General features: G+C 40.0%; 1 protein-coding gene across 3 annotated transcripts in view; it reads left to right on the top strand.

The window, feature by feature from the left end:
• Positions 1-19,351, top strand: part of GABRB3 (gamma-aminobutyric acid type A receptor subunit beta3) — a 266,967-nt gene that overhangs the window by 64,443 nt on the left and 183,173 nt on the right. Inside the window, exon 2 of one of the 3 annotated variants that reach the window (XM_060179253.1) lies at positions 5,203-5,317. The exons of the other annotated variants lie outside the window; for them this stretch is intronic. Coding sequence (XP_060035236.1) covers positions 5,270-5,317 — 48 coding nt within the window. The 5' untranslated portion in view covers positions 5,203-5,269. The remainder of the gene's footprint in view (positions 1-5,202; positions 5,318-19,351) is intronic. 3 annotated transcript variants of the gene reach the window in all.

Here is a 19,351-nt window from a genome sequence, read left to right on the forward strand (position 1 = left end):
GCACAGAGAGAAATTGAGAGAGGAGGGAAAGATAGAGAGGGGGAGAGAAAGATAGACACCTGCAGACCTGCTTCACCTCTTGTGAACTGACCCCCCCCCCTACAGTTGGGGAGCTGGGGATTTGAACTGGGGTCCTTGAAGGAGTCCTAGTGCTTCACACTCTGTGTGCTTAATTCAGTGTGCTAACACCTGGTCCCTGGAACCTAGACTTCTTATCTTTAAAAATAATCTTATCAGCCCTGCCCCACTAGGGAAAGAGAGAGATAGGCTGGGAGTATGGGTCAACCTGCCAATGCCCATGTTCAGTGGGGAAGCAATTCAGAAGCCAGACCTCCCACCTTCTGCACCCCATAATGACACTGGGTCCATACTCTCAGAAGGTTGAAGAATAGGAAAGCTATCTGGGGAGGGGACGGGATATGGAGTTCTGGTGGTGGGAATTGTGTGGAGTTGAACCCCTCTTATCTTGTGTGTTTTGTCAGTGTTTCCTTTTTAAAAAAATTTTTTTATGTTTATTTTCCCTTTTGTTACCCTTGTTGTTTTTTATTGTTGTTGTAGTCATTGTTGTTGTTATTAATGTTGTCCTTGTTGGATAGGACAGAGAGAAATGGAGAGAGGAGGGGAAAACAGGGGCAAAGAAAGATAAAACCTGCAGACCTGCTTCACCACCTGTGAAGTGACTCCCCTGCAGGTGGGGAGCCAGGGGCTTGAACCGGGATCCTTAAGCTGGTCCTTGCACTTTACAGCACCTGCGCTTAACCCACTGTACTACCACCCGACTCCCCCCTTTTTTTTAAAAAAAATTTATTTATTTTCCTTTTTTGTTGCCCTTTTTTTTATCATTGTTGTGGTTATTGTTGTTGTTGTTATTGATATTGTTGTTGCCGAATAGGATAGAGAGAACTAGAGAAAGGTGGGGAAAACAGATGGGGAGAGAAAAAGACACCTGCAGACCTGCTCCACTGCTTGTGAAGTGACCCCCCTGCAGGTGGGGAGCCGGGCACTCGAACTGAGATCCTTAAGCTGGTCCTCAAGTTTTGCAGTGTTTCCTTTTTATAAATAAAAATTAAAAAAAATAATTTTATCAGGTGGTTGTCCACCTAGTAAAGAAGTGTCAGGCCCAGGTTCAAATTACATGATCCACCTACAAGAGGGAGACTTTATGAACAGTGAAGCAATTATTCAGGTATCTATTCCTCCTCACCTGTCTATTTAAAAAAATAAAAAGGAAGAAAGGAAAAGGAAAAAAACAAATAAACAACTAAAAAGATGGTCACTGGGTATGGTGCAGCCACTGAGCTGAGTCCTAGTGATAGCCCTGGTGGGTGGTAATAAACTAATAAAAAATTTAAAAAAATACTCCATTGACATTGCATTGCACTGTAATGTTGTGTAAGCTTCAGGTGTGGATCATAAATCAGTGTCTGTACCTGCTAGAACAAACTCACCACTGAAATCTCAGCTCAGTCCTTCACTACTCAATGAACTCCCCTTTACCTGATTTATCTATATCCTGCTGAAATCTATCAATTTGGCCTCATATTCTAAGACTTTATTTTTGTTTTTCCTAGTTCATCAGGTTTTTTTTTTTAATGTATACTTCATGTCACTGAAATCATACCTCACTTGTTATTTTTTAATAATGTATTTATTTATTGACTAGAGACAGAAATCAAGAGGCAGGGAAAGATAGCAAGGTAGAGAGAGAGAGACACACCTGCATCGCTACTCCACCACTTGTGAAGCTTTACCCCTGCAGGTGGGGACTGGGAGCTTGTACCTGGGTCCTTGCACATTGTAACAGGTACACTACACCAGATGCACCACCACCTGGCCCCTTACTTACCTTGTTCCATATCGCATCTTGCTCAAACTAACAGCCATGCTCCAGCCTCAGTCATGTTGTTGCAGGTGGCAGGGTTTCAGCTCATAATTTCATGGACTACTATTTCATTTTGCATGTACATCACATCTTCCTTATCCACTTTTCTGTCAGTGGGCACTGGCTATTTCTTTCTTTTTTAAAAACTTAAAAAAAATATTTATTTATTCCCTTTATATTGCCCTTGTTTTTTTATTGTTGTAGTTATTCTTGTTGTCGTTGTTGTTGGATAGGACAGAGAGAAATGTAGAGAGGAGGGGAAGACAGAGAGGGTGAGAGAAAGATAGATACCTGCAGACTTGCTTCGCCTGTGAAGCAACTCCCCTGCAGGTGGGGAGCCGGGGACTCAAACTGGGATCCTTACGCTGGCCCCTGCGCTTTGCATCACGTGAGCTTAACTCGCTGCACCACCGCCTGACTCCCTTGACACTGGCTGTTTCTAAGTGTTGATCACCAACATTTCTGAATAGTGCTGAGAAGAACATCGGAGTCCATGTATGTGTTTAACTTAGTGTTTTTGTATTTTGAGTATTAATATTCACAATTGAGATAACTGGTTGCACACTGACTTGATATTTGTAATTGTTTAAGGGTTCTCCCTACCATTTTTCATAATGGCTTTACCAATCCACAGTACAGCCAAAGGATGTCTTAACAGCCTGCCCATTTCTCTGTCCTTATCTCACCTTGGAGCTCCTCCTGGTCTAACAACAAGCTGTTAGAGCTTCCTCAATATTTGCAGTGCAGAGGGGCCATCCTGTGCCTCATACTTTCCAGTCCACTATTCCAGTTACTATGAAACATCCTAAAACCATGGTATGTTTTAGACCTTTTTTTTTTTCTTTTTCTGGAACACAGTTAAGTTTTCTGAGCTATGCTTTATAGTTCTGCATCCTTCTCTTTATAATGATCTGGCAGGACTAAAACATCAGTCAGTTTAAGCTTAATCATTCCCCATTACTGAAGCATGACCCTAATACTTCACCTCATGCCCCATGAATCTTGTCCTGATGAGGTTAGGCACTCTTCCTGGGCCGGAATGCTTTTATAAATCCGTCACAAATGATCCTTTGAATATTTATGTTCCTGCTGTAACTGATTTTTATTTTATGGTGAGGGCAGGGTGGGAGACCACTGCTCTACCTTTTGTGCTACCAAGGATAGCCTCTAGGACTCCATACGCATACAAAGCATGTGCTCCACCACTGAGCCTCTTTCCCAGCCTCTGTCAATGCCTGCCTCCCCGCACCTTTTTTGATAGAGACCAAGAGAAATAGAGTAGGGGTAGGGGGAGATAGGGAGGGAGAGAGAAAGATGCCTGTAGCATTGCTTCACTGCTCATGAAGCTTCTCCCTTGCAAGTGGGACATGGGGACTTGAACCTGGGTCCTTGCACATGGTAATGTATACCCTCTATTGGGGACATGACCACCTAGCCCTTCTCAATTGACTTTTGATTCTGTTTCCTTTTCCTTTTCCCCCCCTTTTCTTTCCTTTTTTTTCCCTTTTTAATTGCCTCTAGGAATATTACTAAGGCTCAGTGCCCTGGCACTATGAATCCACCATTCTTGGTGGATGTTTTTTCTTTTTTCTTTCTAATCTTAATTAAATAGAATAAAGAGAAATTGAGAGAGGGAAATTGAGGGAGATAGAGAGATAGAAAGATAGACATCTGCACACTTGCTTCACTGCTTGTGAAGCATCTCCCCCAACCTCCATAGATAGGGAGTGGGTGCTCAAACTTGGTAATAGGTGCACTTAACTAGGTGTGCCACTGCCCAGTCCCTGATCCTGTTTTATTTTTCCAACTGTTTTTGAGATATTTGCAGAACGTAAACTCAAAAACTCATTACACTGTACCAAGAATGCTATTTTTTTTAGTTTTATTAAAATGCGGGCTATTCAATCTAAAATTGGCAATTATGTTGCTATAGTGGAAATTCAATAGAACTTACTGAAAAATGAACGTTATATTTTTGTGTTGCTCCAGTGGTGGCTGCTGGATCAGATTTCCCCCATAAGCTTTTTTTTTTTTCAGCCCTCAAAACTAGCATTTGAACAGATGAAGTTTCTGACAGCTGAGCACAGGAAGCATAAACATGCATCTGTTGAATGCAAAGCAAAATGTTAGTCTTTGGAGGAAGTCTAGGGGACAGGCAGTGAGGAGTGCGCAAGGCTGAAGATCAGCCTGAGGCACATCTCTTATGTCCCAGGAAATCCTGTCCTTATCTTTCTCCTTCCTTCCCTCCTCATTCTTCTATTTAGCCCTTCTTTCTTGGACATATTATTATTACTATTATTTATCATGTTATCTCTTTTCTGCTTTTCATTGTTTCAGATATGCCTCTCTCATCCTTGTTGTGGGCCCTGTGTTACTCTTTTTTTATAATCAGAGAGCAGTCTCCTATACATGTGTGGTGTGACTCTTCGAGTGTGGTCACACAGTGATCAATTGGATCAGAATAGATTCTACTCTGGTTTTCACAACCCAGATACAGAAAGAAATGGACAAATGCATACTGGATAATGATTTCTTTTACTGAGAAGGCAAGCCATCAGATTCCCAACCCTTACCTTGATAAAAACATATGGGTAAATCCCTGTTTCTTCTCCCCACAGGCAAATAGGCTAATGACATTAGTCACATCAATCCATCTGTCCCCCTTTCCTTCTGGGGTGTAATCAGCTGACGTTTCCTTGGCAATCAGAGAGGCTAACCTGGCAGCCTACTTTGGATCTGTTTTTTTCCCCCTGCAGATTGCATGGGGGCTGTTTCATCCCTTTTGCCTGACATGATTCATAGAGGTTCGCTTAGCAGGTGAGCTGGCCTCTTTATAGGTTCTTAGGTGAAGAGGGAAGTAGGCTGGATTGAAATGTCAGATAATTTTCAAGTCCTTTCCTAGATCTTGGAAAAATAAAAGCACTGGGTGGCACCTACCTTGATCAGATTGGTAAGAGGACTAACTAGTGGATGGAGTGATAGAGATACAAGGAACCTGATGTCTCAACCTCCTAGAATCTCACATCTGTGTATGTGTGGAGCAGGATCTTGTGTCTGTATGAGTTCAGTGCCCCTGAGCCACTTTTTAAAAAATATTTTTTAAATTTATTATTGGATAGAGACAGAGACAAATTGAGAAGGAAGGGGGAGATAGAGAGGGAGGGAGGCAAAGAGAGACTTGCAGCCCTGCTCCACCACTTGTGAAGCTTTCCCCCCTGCAGGTGGGGACCAGGGGCTTCAACCTGGGTCCTTGTGCACTATAATGTGTGTGTTTAACCAGATGTGCCACCACTTGACCCCCACCACTTTGTTTCTTTCAGCTATTGGGACAGAGGTGCTGAGGGAGAAATTGGGAGAGATTACAGCATCAGAGCTTGCCCTGTTGCCATGGTACTGCCATGGGGTGCTAGGGTTCAAACCTGGACTCCTATCATGGTAATGTAAGAGTTCTCTCCTGTTCACCAATTTTCTTTGCCTAGGGTTTATATGATTTACCAGGTCAATGACTTGGTGGAGGGATGGGTGTGCATCACTCATTCTCCTTGTAACTCAAAGGTCCAATGATTTTCTTTATGTCCTCTCTGACCAACAGGGGCTATGGGACATGGAAGAGCCCCCATGAAAGTGGTACAGACAGACATGGTTTCTCCCTGTTTCCCATTTGAATCTTAGGTTCTACCTTCCTGCAGAAGATCCAAAGAGTCCACTCTAGATGACCAGGTCCTAGAATAAATGCAGAAGAAGAGAGATGGTTTTATAGTAGGGGGTGCTTCCCAGCACTGAGCCTGTGTTCTGGGCTGAGGACTTATTTGGTCACTGAGAAGACCCAGTTGTATAGACTTTGCTTCCTTCCACAAATTTGTATTTCCAGGAATTCTATCTAGGTAATTCTGATTTTATACACTATCATGTAATATATTATAACATAATTATAATGTATACTTATGCATATACATGTATGTCTACCATAATTATACTGTATGTATACATACAGTAGTACATAAGATAATTTATAGCATAATTAAATTACACACTCTCTATAGTGTTGTCTATAGAATATGGTTTTACACAGCACACTATTTTTTATCTGTTCAACACATCACTTTTTGTCCTTCATATGATATATTCTTTCTAAAACAACAAAGGTTACTTTGCTAGAATATTAACACGCCCATATTTTAGACTAGAACACTGCTCTTCAGAAGTAGGACAATCTATTTTTCCAGAAACATTTTTTTTTCACTTTGTGCTTAAAAACAATTGAATTTTTAGACTGGCACTTTCCCTGTATTTAAGTGCTCCAAAGAACCTGTGGGGGTCTGAAATGCAGGACTTCACACTTCCCATGGATATTCTGCATCATAATGATTTTATTTATTTTATTTTATTTATTTTCCCTTTTGTTGCCCTTGTTGTTTTTTATTGTTGTTGTAGTTATTGTTGTTGTTGTTGATTGTTGGTATCTTCTAATTCTGCTTTTAAAACCCCCTTCTGTTTCATTTGGTTTAAATCTCCCCTGCTTAACACTGCATTCTATTTACATAACCACTTCATTCTATTTACATAACCTCTGTTAACAAGCACCACCTTCCCTCTAGGGCATTGGTGGTTTAGTGGTAGAATTCTCACCTGCTCCACCCCCTCTCCTTGTCATACCCTGATTTTCACCAGTCACTTTTCTCTCCACCTTCTCTGCATCACATCCTGTTCACACCCTACTTGGGAAGTATATATAAAGACAACATTGTTCGTTTTAGTTAGTTGTTAGTTTAGTCTAGCTTGGTATAGATTGCGCTGTGTCCTGCATGAATAAAGAGATACTGCATACAGCTCAACCATGAGTCCCTGGTCGTCTGTTACCCACCCTTGAAGCCAGCCCAGTGAAAACGACAGTTGATGTCATTGTTGTTGGATAGGACAGAGAGAAATGGAGAGAGGAGGGGAAGACACAGAGGAGGAGAGAAAGATAGATACCTATAGACCTGCTTCACTGCCTATGAAGCGACTTCCCTGCAGGTGGGGAGCCTGGGGCTTGAACCAGGATCCTTAGGCCGGTCCTTGCATTTTGTGCCAGGTGTGCTTATCCCGCTGCACTACTGCCTGACTCCCGTCATAATAATTTTTTTAAAACACCATGGGCTTAGATACAAATGTGTGTTAGGTACATGTTTTTTTGTCTTTCATCCTTTTCTTTGTTGCTTCTGTAAATTTAATTATATTACTTTTTTCAACACAGCCTCTAAATAATTTCAGAGTGTCTAAGTTGTGGAGTGCAGTATTGTATGGTCAGCTCTAGTCCTGTAGAAATTCAACAAAGTGGGGGGTCAGGCGGTAGCGCAGCGGGTTAAGTGCACATATTGCAAAGCGCAAGGACCCAGTTCAAGCCCCGGGCTCCCCACATGGAGGGGAGTTGCTTCATAGGCAGTGAAGCAGGTCTGCTGGTGTCTGTCTTTCTCTCCCCCTCTCTGTCTTCCCCTCCTTTCTCCATTTCTCTCTGTCCCATCCAACAGTGACATCAATAACAACAATAATAATAACTACAACAATGGTAAAACAACAAGGGCAACAAAAAGGAAAAAAAAAAAAAATAACCTCGAGTAGCACTGAATTCATGGTGCAGGCACTGAGCCCCAGCAATAACCCTGGAGGCAAAAAAAAAAAAAAAAAAAAGAGAAATTCAACAAAGTTCTCAGAAAAGGCACACATTTCTTAGTATTCTTTGACATTTGAGAACCTACACACACACACACACACACACACACACACACACACACACTCATGAGGTTGTTCAGGGACTCTGATCTATGGGCCCTCTGAAGGGTTCACACAGTAGGAGAAGGTGCTGACTCAACACAAGACAATGTGGATCTGCCAGTTGTGGGGAAATGAATCAAGAGTCAGAATCACATCAGACTTGATGCACTTCCGTCCCTTGGTGGAGTGGCCATATGGTTAAAGGGGAGGTAGAACTGCAGGTTCCTAAGGCAGGGTGGAAACCTTTATCTTTCCTTTTTCATAGTTTACTCATGACTTGAACGATAGCAATCACAACATAGTCTACCTTGAAGGGGTGTGTAAAGGTTCATTGGAAACATGTCTCTATGATGCTAAACAGAGCCTCTGGTGCACAGGAAAGAAATTATTATTAATATTATTAAAATAGAAATAGGGCTGAGAAGACAGCATAATGGTTATGCAAAAAAACTTTCAGGCCTAAGGCCCTGAGTTCTCAGGTCAGTCCCCAGCACCACCATAAGCCAGAGCCGAGCAGTGCTCCATCACTTTCTTTCTCTATGAATCCCTTTCATATAAATAAAATATTCAAAACAAAAGAAATTATAAAGTAAACATGGATAAAGAAGCCATAGAACATATGCTCAACGGAGTACTACTCAGCAATTTAAAGACAATTTAAAGACTGTGTGCCTTGGAACAAAAGCTGGATGTGATTATTGCTTAGTGAAGTGAATAAGGAAGTGATGGCCAGCTACCAGATGAGATTGCTCATATATGGAACACAGGAACTGACACATGAACTTGAAAAAAAACAACCCCAAAACACGTAAATAGTCAATTTATCTCTAAGATCTTTGGACAACTATGGTAGTTATTGTTGGGTGGGTGAGAGCACAGAAGTCTGGTGTTTATATCTTTGACATGTGCGTTCTTATGTGCCACAGGGAAGGAATTGAGGAGCAAATGAGCAAAAATTTAGACTCTTTACAAGTTGCAAAAGAGTCAAAGAGACCTCCATTGCAGGGGGAAAAGAAAAAAGAAAAAAAGTGAGAGTCAGAGAAAGAGAATCAGAAAGTGCAAGAGAGACACCACAGTATCACTCCACCACAGGTGAGACTCCCCCTTTGTATGGTAACAAGATTTAGGGAAGGTGTGTACTCTAGTTGTATATTTATTTTTCAGGCTTTTTGTGCTCCTATACCCCTGGCTGTGACCTTAACAAGTACTTGCCAGCCTTTTCTTTTCCCTTGAATAATGGAGGAGTGCATGGAGTGCGTATTTTTTCTTTTCTCAGATTGGCTCTACTGGTAAAGCGAAAATAGTTTTCTTTGAATTAGAGGTCTTTGCTATGGGAAACCAGAAACACTAAGGATATTTCAGAATGACTTATTTTCCTCGCCCCCACTGGAAAAAACATTAGAAAGTTTTTGAAGATCTTGGGAACATAATGGGACTACTTTTTTTTTTTTGATGAAGACACAGACACAGAAAAGTGTGGGAGCACCTCAGCCCCCCTCCAAGAATGAGCTTCCAGGAATTGAAGGAGTAGGAAATGACTTTGAGGTAGGGGAGACGGCATAAATTACTGTGAACAAACTTCAAGTTGTAATGGTAGCTGCATAAAGACTTTCATGCCTGAGGCTCCCATGTCCCAGGTTCAATCCTCACACTACCATAAGCCAGAGCTGAGAAGTGCTCTGGTAAAAATAATAACAAACAAACAAACAAACAAACAAAAATGGCTTTTAGTTTATAAGACTTTGTTGTTAGTATTACTAAGTACTTTTATCTAAAATTTCCACAGAGAGATAGAAGTAAAACTTGGTGATGTTCAAGCAATGGGAGTGACATGTCTGGAAAGAGTTTTTCTTGTTCTCACTATCATTTGATTGGCTTTGTTTTATGTGTATTCATTTGCTTTTCCTTGAAATAAATGTTTACTCAGACACTATCTAATGTGCTCATGTTTGATCGCCTAGTAGTGAACTTGTGGCAAGAACACAGAATCCCTAGGGCTTCTTTGCCTCTGAGAACAGATACCAGTAGTGACATGAGTCACCAAGAAATGTTAGTTAATAACCTATAATAACCTTTGTCCTATACTTCTACTACAAAGCCTCTTGTTTTGCTTTGGTGTTCAAATACATTTCAGCTCTATACTCTCTTACATAGATTACAATACACCAATATATATATATATATATTTTTTCCTCTTTTCTGAGTAGGGAAAGATCACCTTCTGGAGATCAGTTCATGTTTGGAAGCAATGACACTACTTGGAACTTGAGGCCAGTTGATACTAACCTGGCCCAGTGGGAAGAGAGGTATTCAGGCAGAGGTTGGAGTTGGAACAGAATGATTTCTTGGGCCACTTCCAATTTCCATATTTTATAATTGTGCTCTCTTTAACCCAATTTCCTGTGGATGGGTTTACAAGAATCTTCAAATTGTAATGGTAGTTGCCTCGCCAACATGTGATCCTGATAAGATAAGTAAACTTACTCCTTTCAATTCCTTTTTCACAGATCTTGGGTCATTAAATTATCTGTGATTATATTTCTTTCTTCCTTGCTTTCACTGCCTGGGGAAGGATGAATCATTTACTTCGACTATGTCCTTTCCATTCTGAGAGACTTCCAGCCTGGCCAAGATTTCCCTGTTCTTTTCTTTTCTTTTCTTTTCTTTTCTTTTCTTTTCTTTTCTTTTCTTTTCTTCTCTTTTCTTCTCTTCTCTTTTCTTTTCTTTTCTTTCTTTTCTTTTCTTCTTCTTTTTTTTTGCAGGTACTCTCACCATTTCTTTTCTTTCTTTCTTTCTTTCTTTCTTTCTTTCTTTCTTTCTTTCTTTCTTTCTTCATTTTTTATTTATAAAAAGGAAACATGACAAAACCATAGGATAAGAGGGGTACAGCTTTGCACAATTCCCACCACCACACCTCCATATATCAACTCGTCCCCTGACAAGATTTCTTTACATATGCACATGAATGGAGGGGACACCTGGTAGGGCTATTGTATTAAGTATATGTGAAATGCAGGATGTTTGAAATACAGGAACTCCTCATCTCCCCATGATAAGCACCTACATACCTTTTCTACCACCCACTTAAGTCCTGCTCTAACATCGTGGTCTGGGTGCTCATTGTCCTCTCTAACCTAGAGTCATTGGATTTGCTGCCACAGACCACACCTAGTCCAAGGTCACCCTTTATTTTCCCCTTTCTTAAGTTCCATCTCTGAAGTTCCAGCATTTTGTATTCATCCTTTTCCTTCTGGCATATCTTAGCATGGTTTCTTCCAGTTCCCTCCTAGACTTACAGAGGAGAAGATTTTACTATTTCTTTCAACTGTGTATGTATGTATGTATCTATATCACAACTTACTCAATCATTCATCTCTTGTTGGGCATCTAGGTTACTTCCAAATTTGGGTTATTACAGATAGTGCTGCTACTAACTTAGGTTTGGATAGATCTCTTCAGATAGATGTTCTTATTTTCTCTTTGATAAATCCTTAGGCAAAGAATTGTTGGTTCATAGAGTAGACTCATTTCTAATATACTGAGAAACCTTTAGACTGGTTTCCATAGGAAGTGAACCAGTTTACGTTTCCAACAACAGTGTAGAATCAGTACCACCACAAGGGACCATGCACACAAGTTATCTCCATTTTTAATTGATGACCAAATATTGCCTGGTCCCCAAATTGTTTCTAATCCCTCTCACTTATTACTGGTCTACCTTTTTCCCTTCCTTTCCCTTCCTTTGTCTTTTATAATTATACTCTTCTCTCTTAGGAAGATATCTGACTTAATCACCCTTCCCCCCACTGTTGTCTTAAAACTTATATACCAGAGAAAGAAGAAAATGGGGAAAAGGACCAGTGAAATAGTTCATATGGATAATGTTCTGCTTTGCCATGTGTGCCACTGAGATGGTTCCCCCAGTAGTGGTCCCACTGCATTGAAGGAAGCTTTGGTGCTGTAGTGGTCTCTTTCATTCATTCTCTCTCTGCTTCTCTGTCTCTATAAAAAAGAAACATAGAGAAGATTAAAACAAATGAATGAAAGAGGAACCCAAAGCTAAGTAAGCAAATATGAAGTTGAGACAACACAAGAAGAGTAAAGCTAAAATCTCATTATCTTAGTGTCCCAATAGCTAACCAGTGTTAATTTTTTTTTTTTCCTGAAGACAAAATTTCTTCATTCCTATGAAGAAAGGGCAAAGTTTAAAAGGTACAAATAAAAATGTCTGGAGAAGAAGAAAGGAAAGATGGGAACCAGATAAAGAAGCTAGGGTTTGAAAGTCTTTAGGAAAGACAACCTTGGCTAAAACTCTTGCATTATTACTGATGCAATGATGTCTATGGATATATGATTTTGTATAATTCTTCACACTGAGCTCAGAAAGCTTATCCCTTCATCTATCCCTTTATCTTTCCTACTGTGAAAGTTTGCCACCTGGTTGACATTGTGTCCTAGCATTTATGCTGACACCAGCTAACAGTGCCAGGACTAAAGGATTTGTACTTGGCTCAAGATGTAACCTCATTGTTCCTCAGAAAGCCATTTCTTTTTCATTTGCCTAAAGTGAAAGCAGCTAGTTATTCTTCTGATTAATTATCCCCAAATCTTTGTATCTGCTGTTACACTGACTTTTCAGATGGCTCTCACTTTCCACAAGAATGCCTCAAGAACAAATATCAGTTGAAAGCTCTGAGAACGTCTGAAAAAAGAGATGGTTCTAGAAGTGTGATTCTTGCTTTAGAACTTACATAAGAAAAATGAGACTGAAATAAACTTGACAGTAAAAAAAGAAACTGGATTTTTATTGTAGGTTTGTGCTTTTACATCTTAACAGCCTAGTCAGACCCTAAAATAATAGGATATTTTCCACCACATTCAGATGATTTAAATTATCTAACTATATAAGTATTTTACAAATTTATTGGGCATTAAAATGTTCTTATCAGTGACCACCTATTAATGGCTAGTTTTGCTTCTCAAAATTTCTTAGATACCCCTCCAAGGTGGTAAGTGCAATCCCTGACTCAAAGAATGCATATAATAGACATATTCCACTTGAATATAATATAATATAATATAATATAATATAATATAATATAATATAATATAATGTAATGTAATATAATATAATATAATATATAATATAATATGATATATACATAGTGTATTGCACTAAAGTAAAGGGCTTTGGGGTATGGAGGGGGGCGTATTCAGGTCCTGGAATATAGTGATGGAGGAGGACCTAGTTGGGGTGTTAGGGTGTTGTAACTGTAAACCATGAATCCCCCCAAGAAAGAAAAAAATATATAAAATAAAAATAGTACTTCAAAAAATTAACACAGTTCACTACACAATTTAGTAAATGTGGTTGAATCTCATCTGAAGTAGGCATTGACTTGAAATGGTTAATAGCAGGAGATATCTTACATCTTATGTTATGTCTGTAGATGAGCTCATTACTTCTGTTTTCTTCATGCTGTTTCTCTAACAAACACACATTGAATTCAGCGAGCAATGACAAAACCAGATTAACAGGATTCATGGAGACTTATCTACAAAAATATATTCGTGAGGGGGGGGCAGGCTCCTGGGGTCACACCTGATTGAGCACACATATTACACCTGCTAAAGTCTACAGTAGGGAAGACTGGAGAGTTGATAAACAGCAGATGGAACACAGCTCCAGAATCCTCAGTGCACATGGCTGATATTCATTCTACTTGTCTAGTTATCAAAGTGGCTGTTGTTTGCCTTGTTCAATAACCAAGGTTTGCAGATGCAGCCTTTAAGCTGTATCATGTATCTGTTTTTATTTATAATTGAGTCCTAATTTTGCATTTTTCCTTCAAATAGCCATAGATCATTATGTAATAGAAAAAAATCACTTCCAATTTTAGTTTCCTTTATTTTAATATTTTAGAGAAAGTGAAGGAGAAAGAGAGAGGAGTTGACCAAAGCATCACTCAATCATCCCTGAGTTCTCTTGGATGCTGTTCATGTTACCTCTACATGATTCTTGTTATCAAACTTAAGAGTCCCAAGCGTGTTAAAGTCATTTTCCAATCTTTTCCATTTTTTGATAGTGAATTTCCGACTACACATAAAAAGGATGTTTTATAAAAAGGAAAAAGATTATTAAGATTCTGTACCTTTGTAACCTACTAGAATTTATCTGTACCATCTAAGTAATGATTTGGTTTGAAGTAAGACTTCTTTTAAGATATACCCTCCCTAATGATGTGAAAGTACATCCGTTTTGAAAATACTTGTTAAAATTCTCAGTCAGCAGGTGTAATTAAACAGGACCAGACGTCCTGTGGGGTAGCAAAAGCAAATCTGTGAAAAATGCCAGACCTGCTGCATTTTTCTCCTGTCTGTGGCTTTTATCAACTAAGTTAAAGAAATAAGGTATGATGGTTCTAAATATTATATGTTATATAATTTTTCCTAATTCTGTGGACTCATTTGGAAAGAAAGAAGGAAGGGGAAGAAGGAGGAAAGGAAGAAGGAGAGGAGGTGACTGAAATTGGAATGAGGTGGACAACAACAGAAAAATGATGCCATGATGTATCCAGCTATTCTGACTTGGAACAAAAAAATCAGTTTGCATTTATTTAATTTGATAGGACATAAAGAAGCTGATAGAAGAGAGTGAGGGAGAGATAGAGAGACACCTGAAGGGAGTCGGGCTGTAGCGCAGCGGGTTAAGCGCAGGTGGCACAAAGCACAAGGACAGGCATAAGGATCCTGGTTCGAACCCTGGCTCCCCACCTGCAGGGGAGTCTCTTCACAGGCGGTGAAGCAGGTCTGCAGGTGTCTGTCTTTCTCTCCTCCTCTCTGTCTTCCCCTCCTCTCTCCATTTCTCTCTGTCCTATCCAACAATGACAACAACAATAATAACTATAACAATAAAACAACAAGGGCAACAAAAGGGAATAAATAAATAAAATAAATATTAAAAAAAAAAGAGAGACACGGGCTACTTCGCTATTTATGAAGTTTACCCCCCAGCAAATAGGGACCAGTACCCTGCCTGGCCCCTGGAACAGTGCATTTGAACTTCTGATAGCACTCTTCTCTCTTCTTTTGTAAATAGGTTGTTGATTCTATATGCAGTATGTGAGTAATATTTATTTATTTATTTACCTCCAGGGTATTGCTTGGGCTTGGTGCCAGCACTACGAATCCACTGCTTCTGGTAGAATTTTTTTGTTTTGTTTCCATTTTATTGGATAGAGCAAAGAGAAATTGTGAGAGGAGGGGGAGATAGAGAAGGAGAGAGAAAGAGAGACACCTGCAGATCTGCTTTGTTGCTTGTGAAGTTTCCCCCCCGCTGGTGGGAAGTGGGAGCTCAAATCTAGATCCTTGCCTGGGTCCTGACGCATAGTTCTGTGTGCTCTTAATCAGGTCCACCACTGCCTGGCCCCTGCAGTGAGTAATTTTTGCAAGTGCACTGATTTAATAAATTACTTTTTAAAAAATCTTCACTAAACTTTGCATCTCATACCTCTGTAATTTTGGTATTGCAAAAGATGGCAATGATAAGTTTCTTGTGAGATAGCTTCAGAATAAATGGTAAAATCTGAAAAGGAAGGCTACATGCCAGTGTATCAGCTAGATAGAGCCTTCTTGGAATGAAGTGGAGATCAGCTCACAGTGGATAAGAGGAAAAGTCAATGGGGGAGGAACCAACTGGATAGGACCCAGGACATGAAGAGGGGCCCATCTTCCAAACTTAGCCCCTAGCTTGAAGAAAGGGTTTCCCACAATGCCATGAGGCACTATCATTTACTCTGCCTCATGTGGCATAGCTGTGTGGTGCCCCAGAGCCTCTGAGAGCTGCCTGGTCATCAAGTTTATTCCTCTTTTGCTGAGGTAGTAGATTCCACCTCAGCACTTTCTGAGAAGCAGTTACTACTGATAAAAGAATTTCCTCTTAGTGGAGAAGGATAACATTCTAGACAGATCGTATGAAACAGATTCTTTGCAAAGTAGACTTGGTGGGAGTATGTAATTCACAGCACCTTCTTGGTAGGTTCCCAGAGGAAGAAGCCACCCTAGTGATCCACCTGTGTACATATATTAGGATGCTAATGATGCTCCAGCTCATATTGTTGGAGTGATTTTTCCTGAGGCTTTGCCAGAGTTATCGAAAGCAAGGTTACTGTTGGGGCTGGGTGGTGGTGGTGCACCTGGTTGAATGCACCTGTTACAATATGCAAGGATCCAGGCTTGAGCCCCTGATCCCCACATGGGGAGGAAAGCTTTATGAGTGGCGAAGCACTGTTGCCTCTCTCCCTCTCTATCATCCCCATCCTTCTCAATTTCTGGCTGTCTCTATCAAATAAATAAATAAATAAATAAATAAAATAAAATAAAAAAATAAAAAAACAAGTCAGCTTACATGTTACTATAAGTTTACTAAAATCCTTGGATCTGGAAGGCATTTTATTCCTTTTCTTTCCTTCCTTCCTTCCTTCCTTCCTTCCTTCCTTCCTTCCTTCCTAAATTCTTCCTTCCTTCCTAAATCCACCCTTCCTTCCTTCCTTCCTTCCTTCCTTCCTTCCTTCCTTCCTTCCTTCCTTCCTTCCTTCCTAGAGAACTGATCAGCTCTGGTTTATGGTAGTGTGGCAAGCTGAACCTGGGACTTAGGAGCCTCAGGCATGGTTATTTCATTGCATAACCATTATGCTATCTACCCTTGCCCTCTGGGAGACATTTTTATGAACTGTTATGCTACTACGGAGTTAATTGTTAAAACCCAAGTCTGACCATCTCCATGCTTCAGAGCTGTCAATGTCTGTTCTTCTGACTAAAGTTGCATGTGTTAGAGTACTTTAGATGTAATAATCGGGGCTCACACTTTTCACAAATTATTATGAATTCTTTTACCAAAGGGGCTTCTGAAATAGCCTCATCAACAGTATTAAAAAAAAAAGACAGATCCCTGAAAATGACACTTCATCTTTACTTGTTGAAAATCTTCTTGGGGACCAAGTGTTGGCACACTTGGTTAAGCACAAGCACCCAGTTCAAGCCCCTGGTCCTTATTTGCAGAGGGGAAGCAGTACTGCAGATGTCCCCCTTTTTCTCTGTCTTCTCTTTCCCATTCAGTTTATCTCTGCCTCTACCCAGTAAATTAAAAATAAATAAGATATTAAAAAAAAGTCTGCTCTTTCCATTTCATCTCTTGTTTTCAAGACAGCAAATGATCTTTGTGGAAGTCGTTCATATATTAGAAACCTGAGAATTACATTGCTGACTTAGCTACAATTACTGCATCCCAACATCCTAGACAATAATCATATATTTGTTGGTTTTAAATATCAGTGACCGTGACAAGTTAGAAATCTATTTCTTCTGCCTATGTTTCTTAAGTGATTTTGCATATTTGTAATTTTTGTGGCTATTCCTTAACCTAATTGCTACTCTGCTTCTTCTTGAGATAATTGTACCTGTTCATCACCTCTACTGTTTTCAGTTTTTCCTTTATTTCTTCTTCTTCTTCTTTTTTTTTTTTTTTTTTTTAATAACCAGAGCACTACTTAGCTCTGGCGTATGGTGGTGCAGGGGATTGAACCTGGGACTTCGAAGCCTCAGGCATGAGAGTCTGTTTTTTAAATGATTTTTATCTATTTTATTTTTTAATTTAAATTTCTTTTTTAAAACAAATTTATTTATTTATTCATGAGAAAGATAGGAGGCGAGAAAAAGAGCCAGATAGCAAGCTGGTACATGTGCTGCTGGGGATTGAACTCAGAACCTCATACTAGAAAGCCCTGTTTTATTCATTGTGCCACCTCCTGGGCCACATTTAATTTAAATTTCTTTATTGGGGGATTAGTGTTTTGCAGTGGACAGTAAATGCAATAGTTTGTACATGCATAACATTTCCAAGTTTTTCACATAATAATACAACCCCCACTAGGTCCTCTGCCATCATGTTCCAGGACCTCTACCCCACCCCCCCACCCTCCACCCACTCCAGTCTTTTACTCTGGTGCAATATACCAACACCAGTCCAAGTTTTGCTTAGTGTGTTCTCTTCTGATCTTGTTTTTCAACTTCTGCCTATGAATGAGATCATTCCATATTAAGGTATGAGAGTCTGATTGCCTAACCATTATGCTATCTACCCCTCCCCAATTTTTCTGCTTAAAAAAAGGGGGCAAGTAGATAACATAATGCTTATGCAAGGAGACTCTTATGCCTGAGGCTCCATAGTCCCAGGTTCAATACCCTGCACCACCACAAGCCAGAGCTGATCAGTGCTCTGGTTTAAAAAAAAAAAATAGGGTCATAAGCAGTGTTTTCAGAAATTTAGAAAATAAATCCAAATCCTCTTTTGACAATTGTGCTTTGATAGACTGAGTTCGTAGCTTCCTGTCTTCCTCCATCCTATTCCATAATCTTCTGTGTTTATTCCTACAACATTAATATGACCACATAGGGTGATGAATTTCTCTTTTGTCTCACATTTCCAGTTTAACTGTCTTTGCTTGATCCCCTCAGAAGCAGAGCTCAGATGAAAACCCAAATATAATGTGGTGTTTGATGTAGGAGGGACATTGGGCAATGACAGAGAAATGGAGCAATGAAAAAAGACAAGACAAACCCAGACCCTTATTATTAATCCATTATTCACTATGAGTGGCTCAATTTTAGTCCTATCAGAAGCTGTGGCTCAATTTTAGTCCTATCAGAAGCTGTGGGAAAAGGTTCAAAACACCTGCATCCACATGACTGGAGCCATGACCTATGGGAGACACAGGATTTGAGTGTCTCTGGCAGTTGAATAAGGTTGTAACAAGGCGTAAATGTGCCATAATGTGGGAAATATTTGAATTCCCAGAGCCTGGCACATGCTAGCTCGTATGAGGGTTTGCTGTTTCTCATGTTAGCTATCAATATTTCTAAAAAAAAAATGTGTTTATTTATGAATGTCAAATGTCAGATCCTTGAATTATCCAGTGAAAAACACACAGTCTTATCTGTCAGGGAGACAAACATTTGAAAAGAACAATATGGTGAGTGGTAGGGCATTAAACAATTTATTTATTTATTATTGGATGGAGACAGAGAGAAATTGAGAGGGGAGGGTGGGATAGAGAGGGAGAGGGAGAGAGACAAAGAGATACCTGCAGCCCTATTTCACCACTTGTGAAGCTTTTCCCATGCAGGTGGGGACTAGAGACTTGAACCTGTTTTCTTGTGCACTGTAATGTTTGAGCCTAGTCAGGTGTGCCACCACCTGCCCCTGTGGTAGGGCATCTTAGGAAATGTGTGTCACTCCCTGTCTGAGGAGTGTGGGTGTTATTTATACCTGGAGTATAGAAGAGATGTTCAAGGCTGTCTCAGAGAGAATGGATCTCTGAAGTCTGACAGGGCAGAAGAAGGGTATATTAGACTGAGCAGTTTGAAGAATAATGTGGGAAAATGAGGAAAATAGCTTGTTAAAGTACCAACAAAAGCTTTGTCCTAGTTATAATAGTGACGTAGGAAGACAGAAGACCAGTGTCAACTACATGGTCATGTGGTATGTGCTGTCACCCAGGGGCTGTGCTTAGTAGGGCTCCTACCTGGTTTGATGTTATGCTTGCACTATCTTGAAATCCCTAGAATTTCTGAAAGGGAACCTACTTATGTTCTACTTTTGTTGTCCATAAGCCGCTACAGGCTTTGCAACTGGTCTTGCAGAAGAGTGTGACATTT

This window comes from Erinaceus europaeus, chromosome 20, assembly GCF_950295315.1.
Source record: "Erinaceus europaeus chromosome 20, mEriEur2.1, whole genome shotgun sequence".
NCBI classification, from domain to species: Eukaryota; Metazoa; Chordata; class Mammalia; order Eulipotyphla; family Erinaceidae; genus Erinaceus; species Erinaceus europaeus.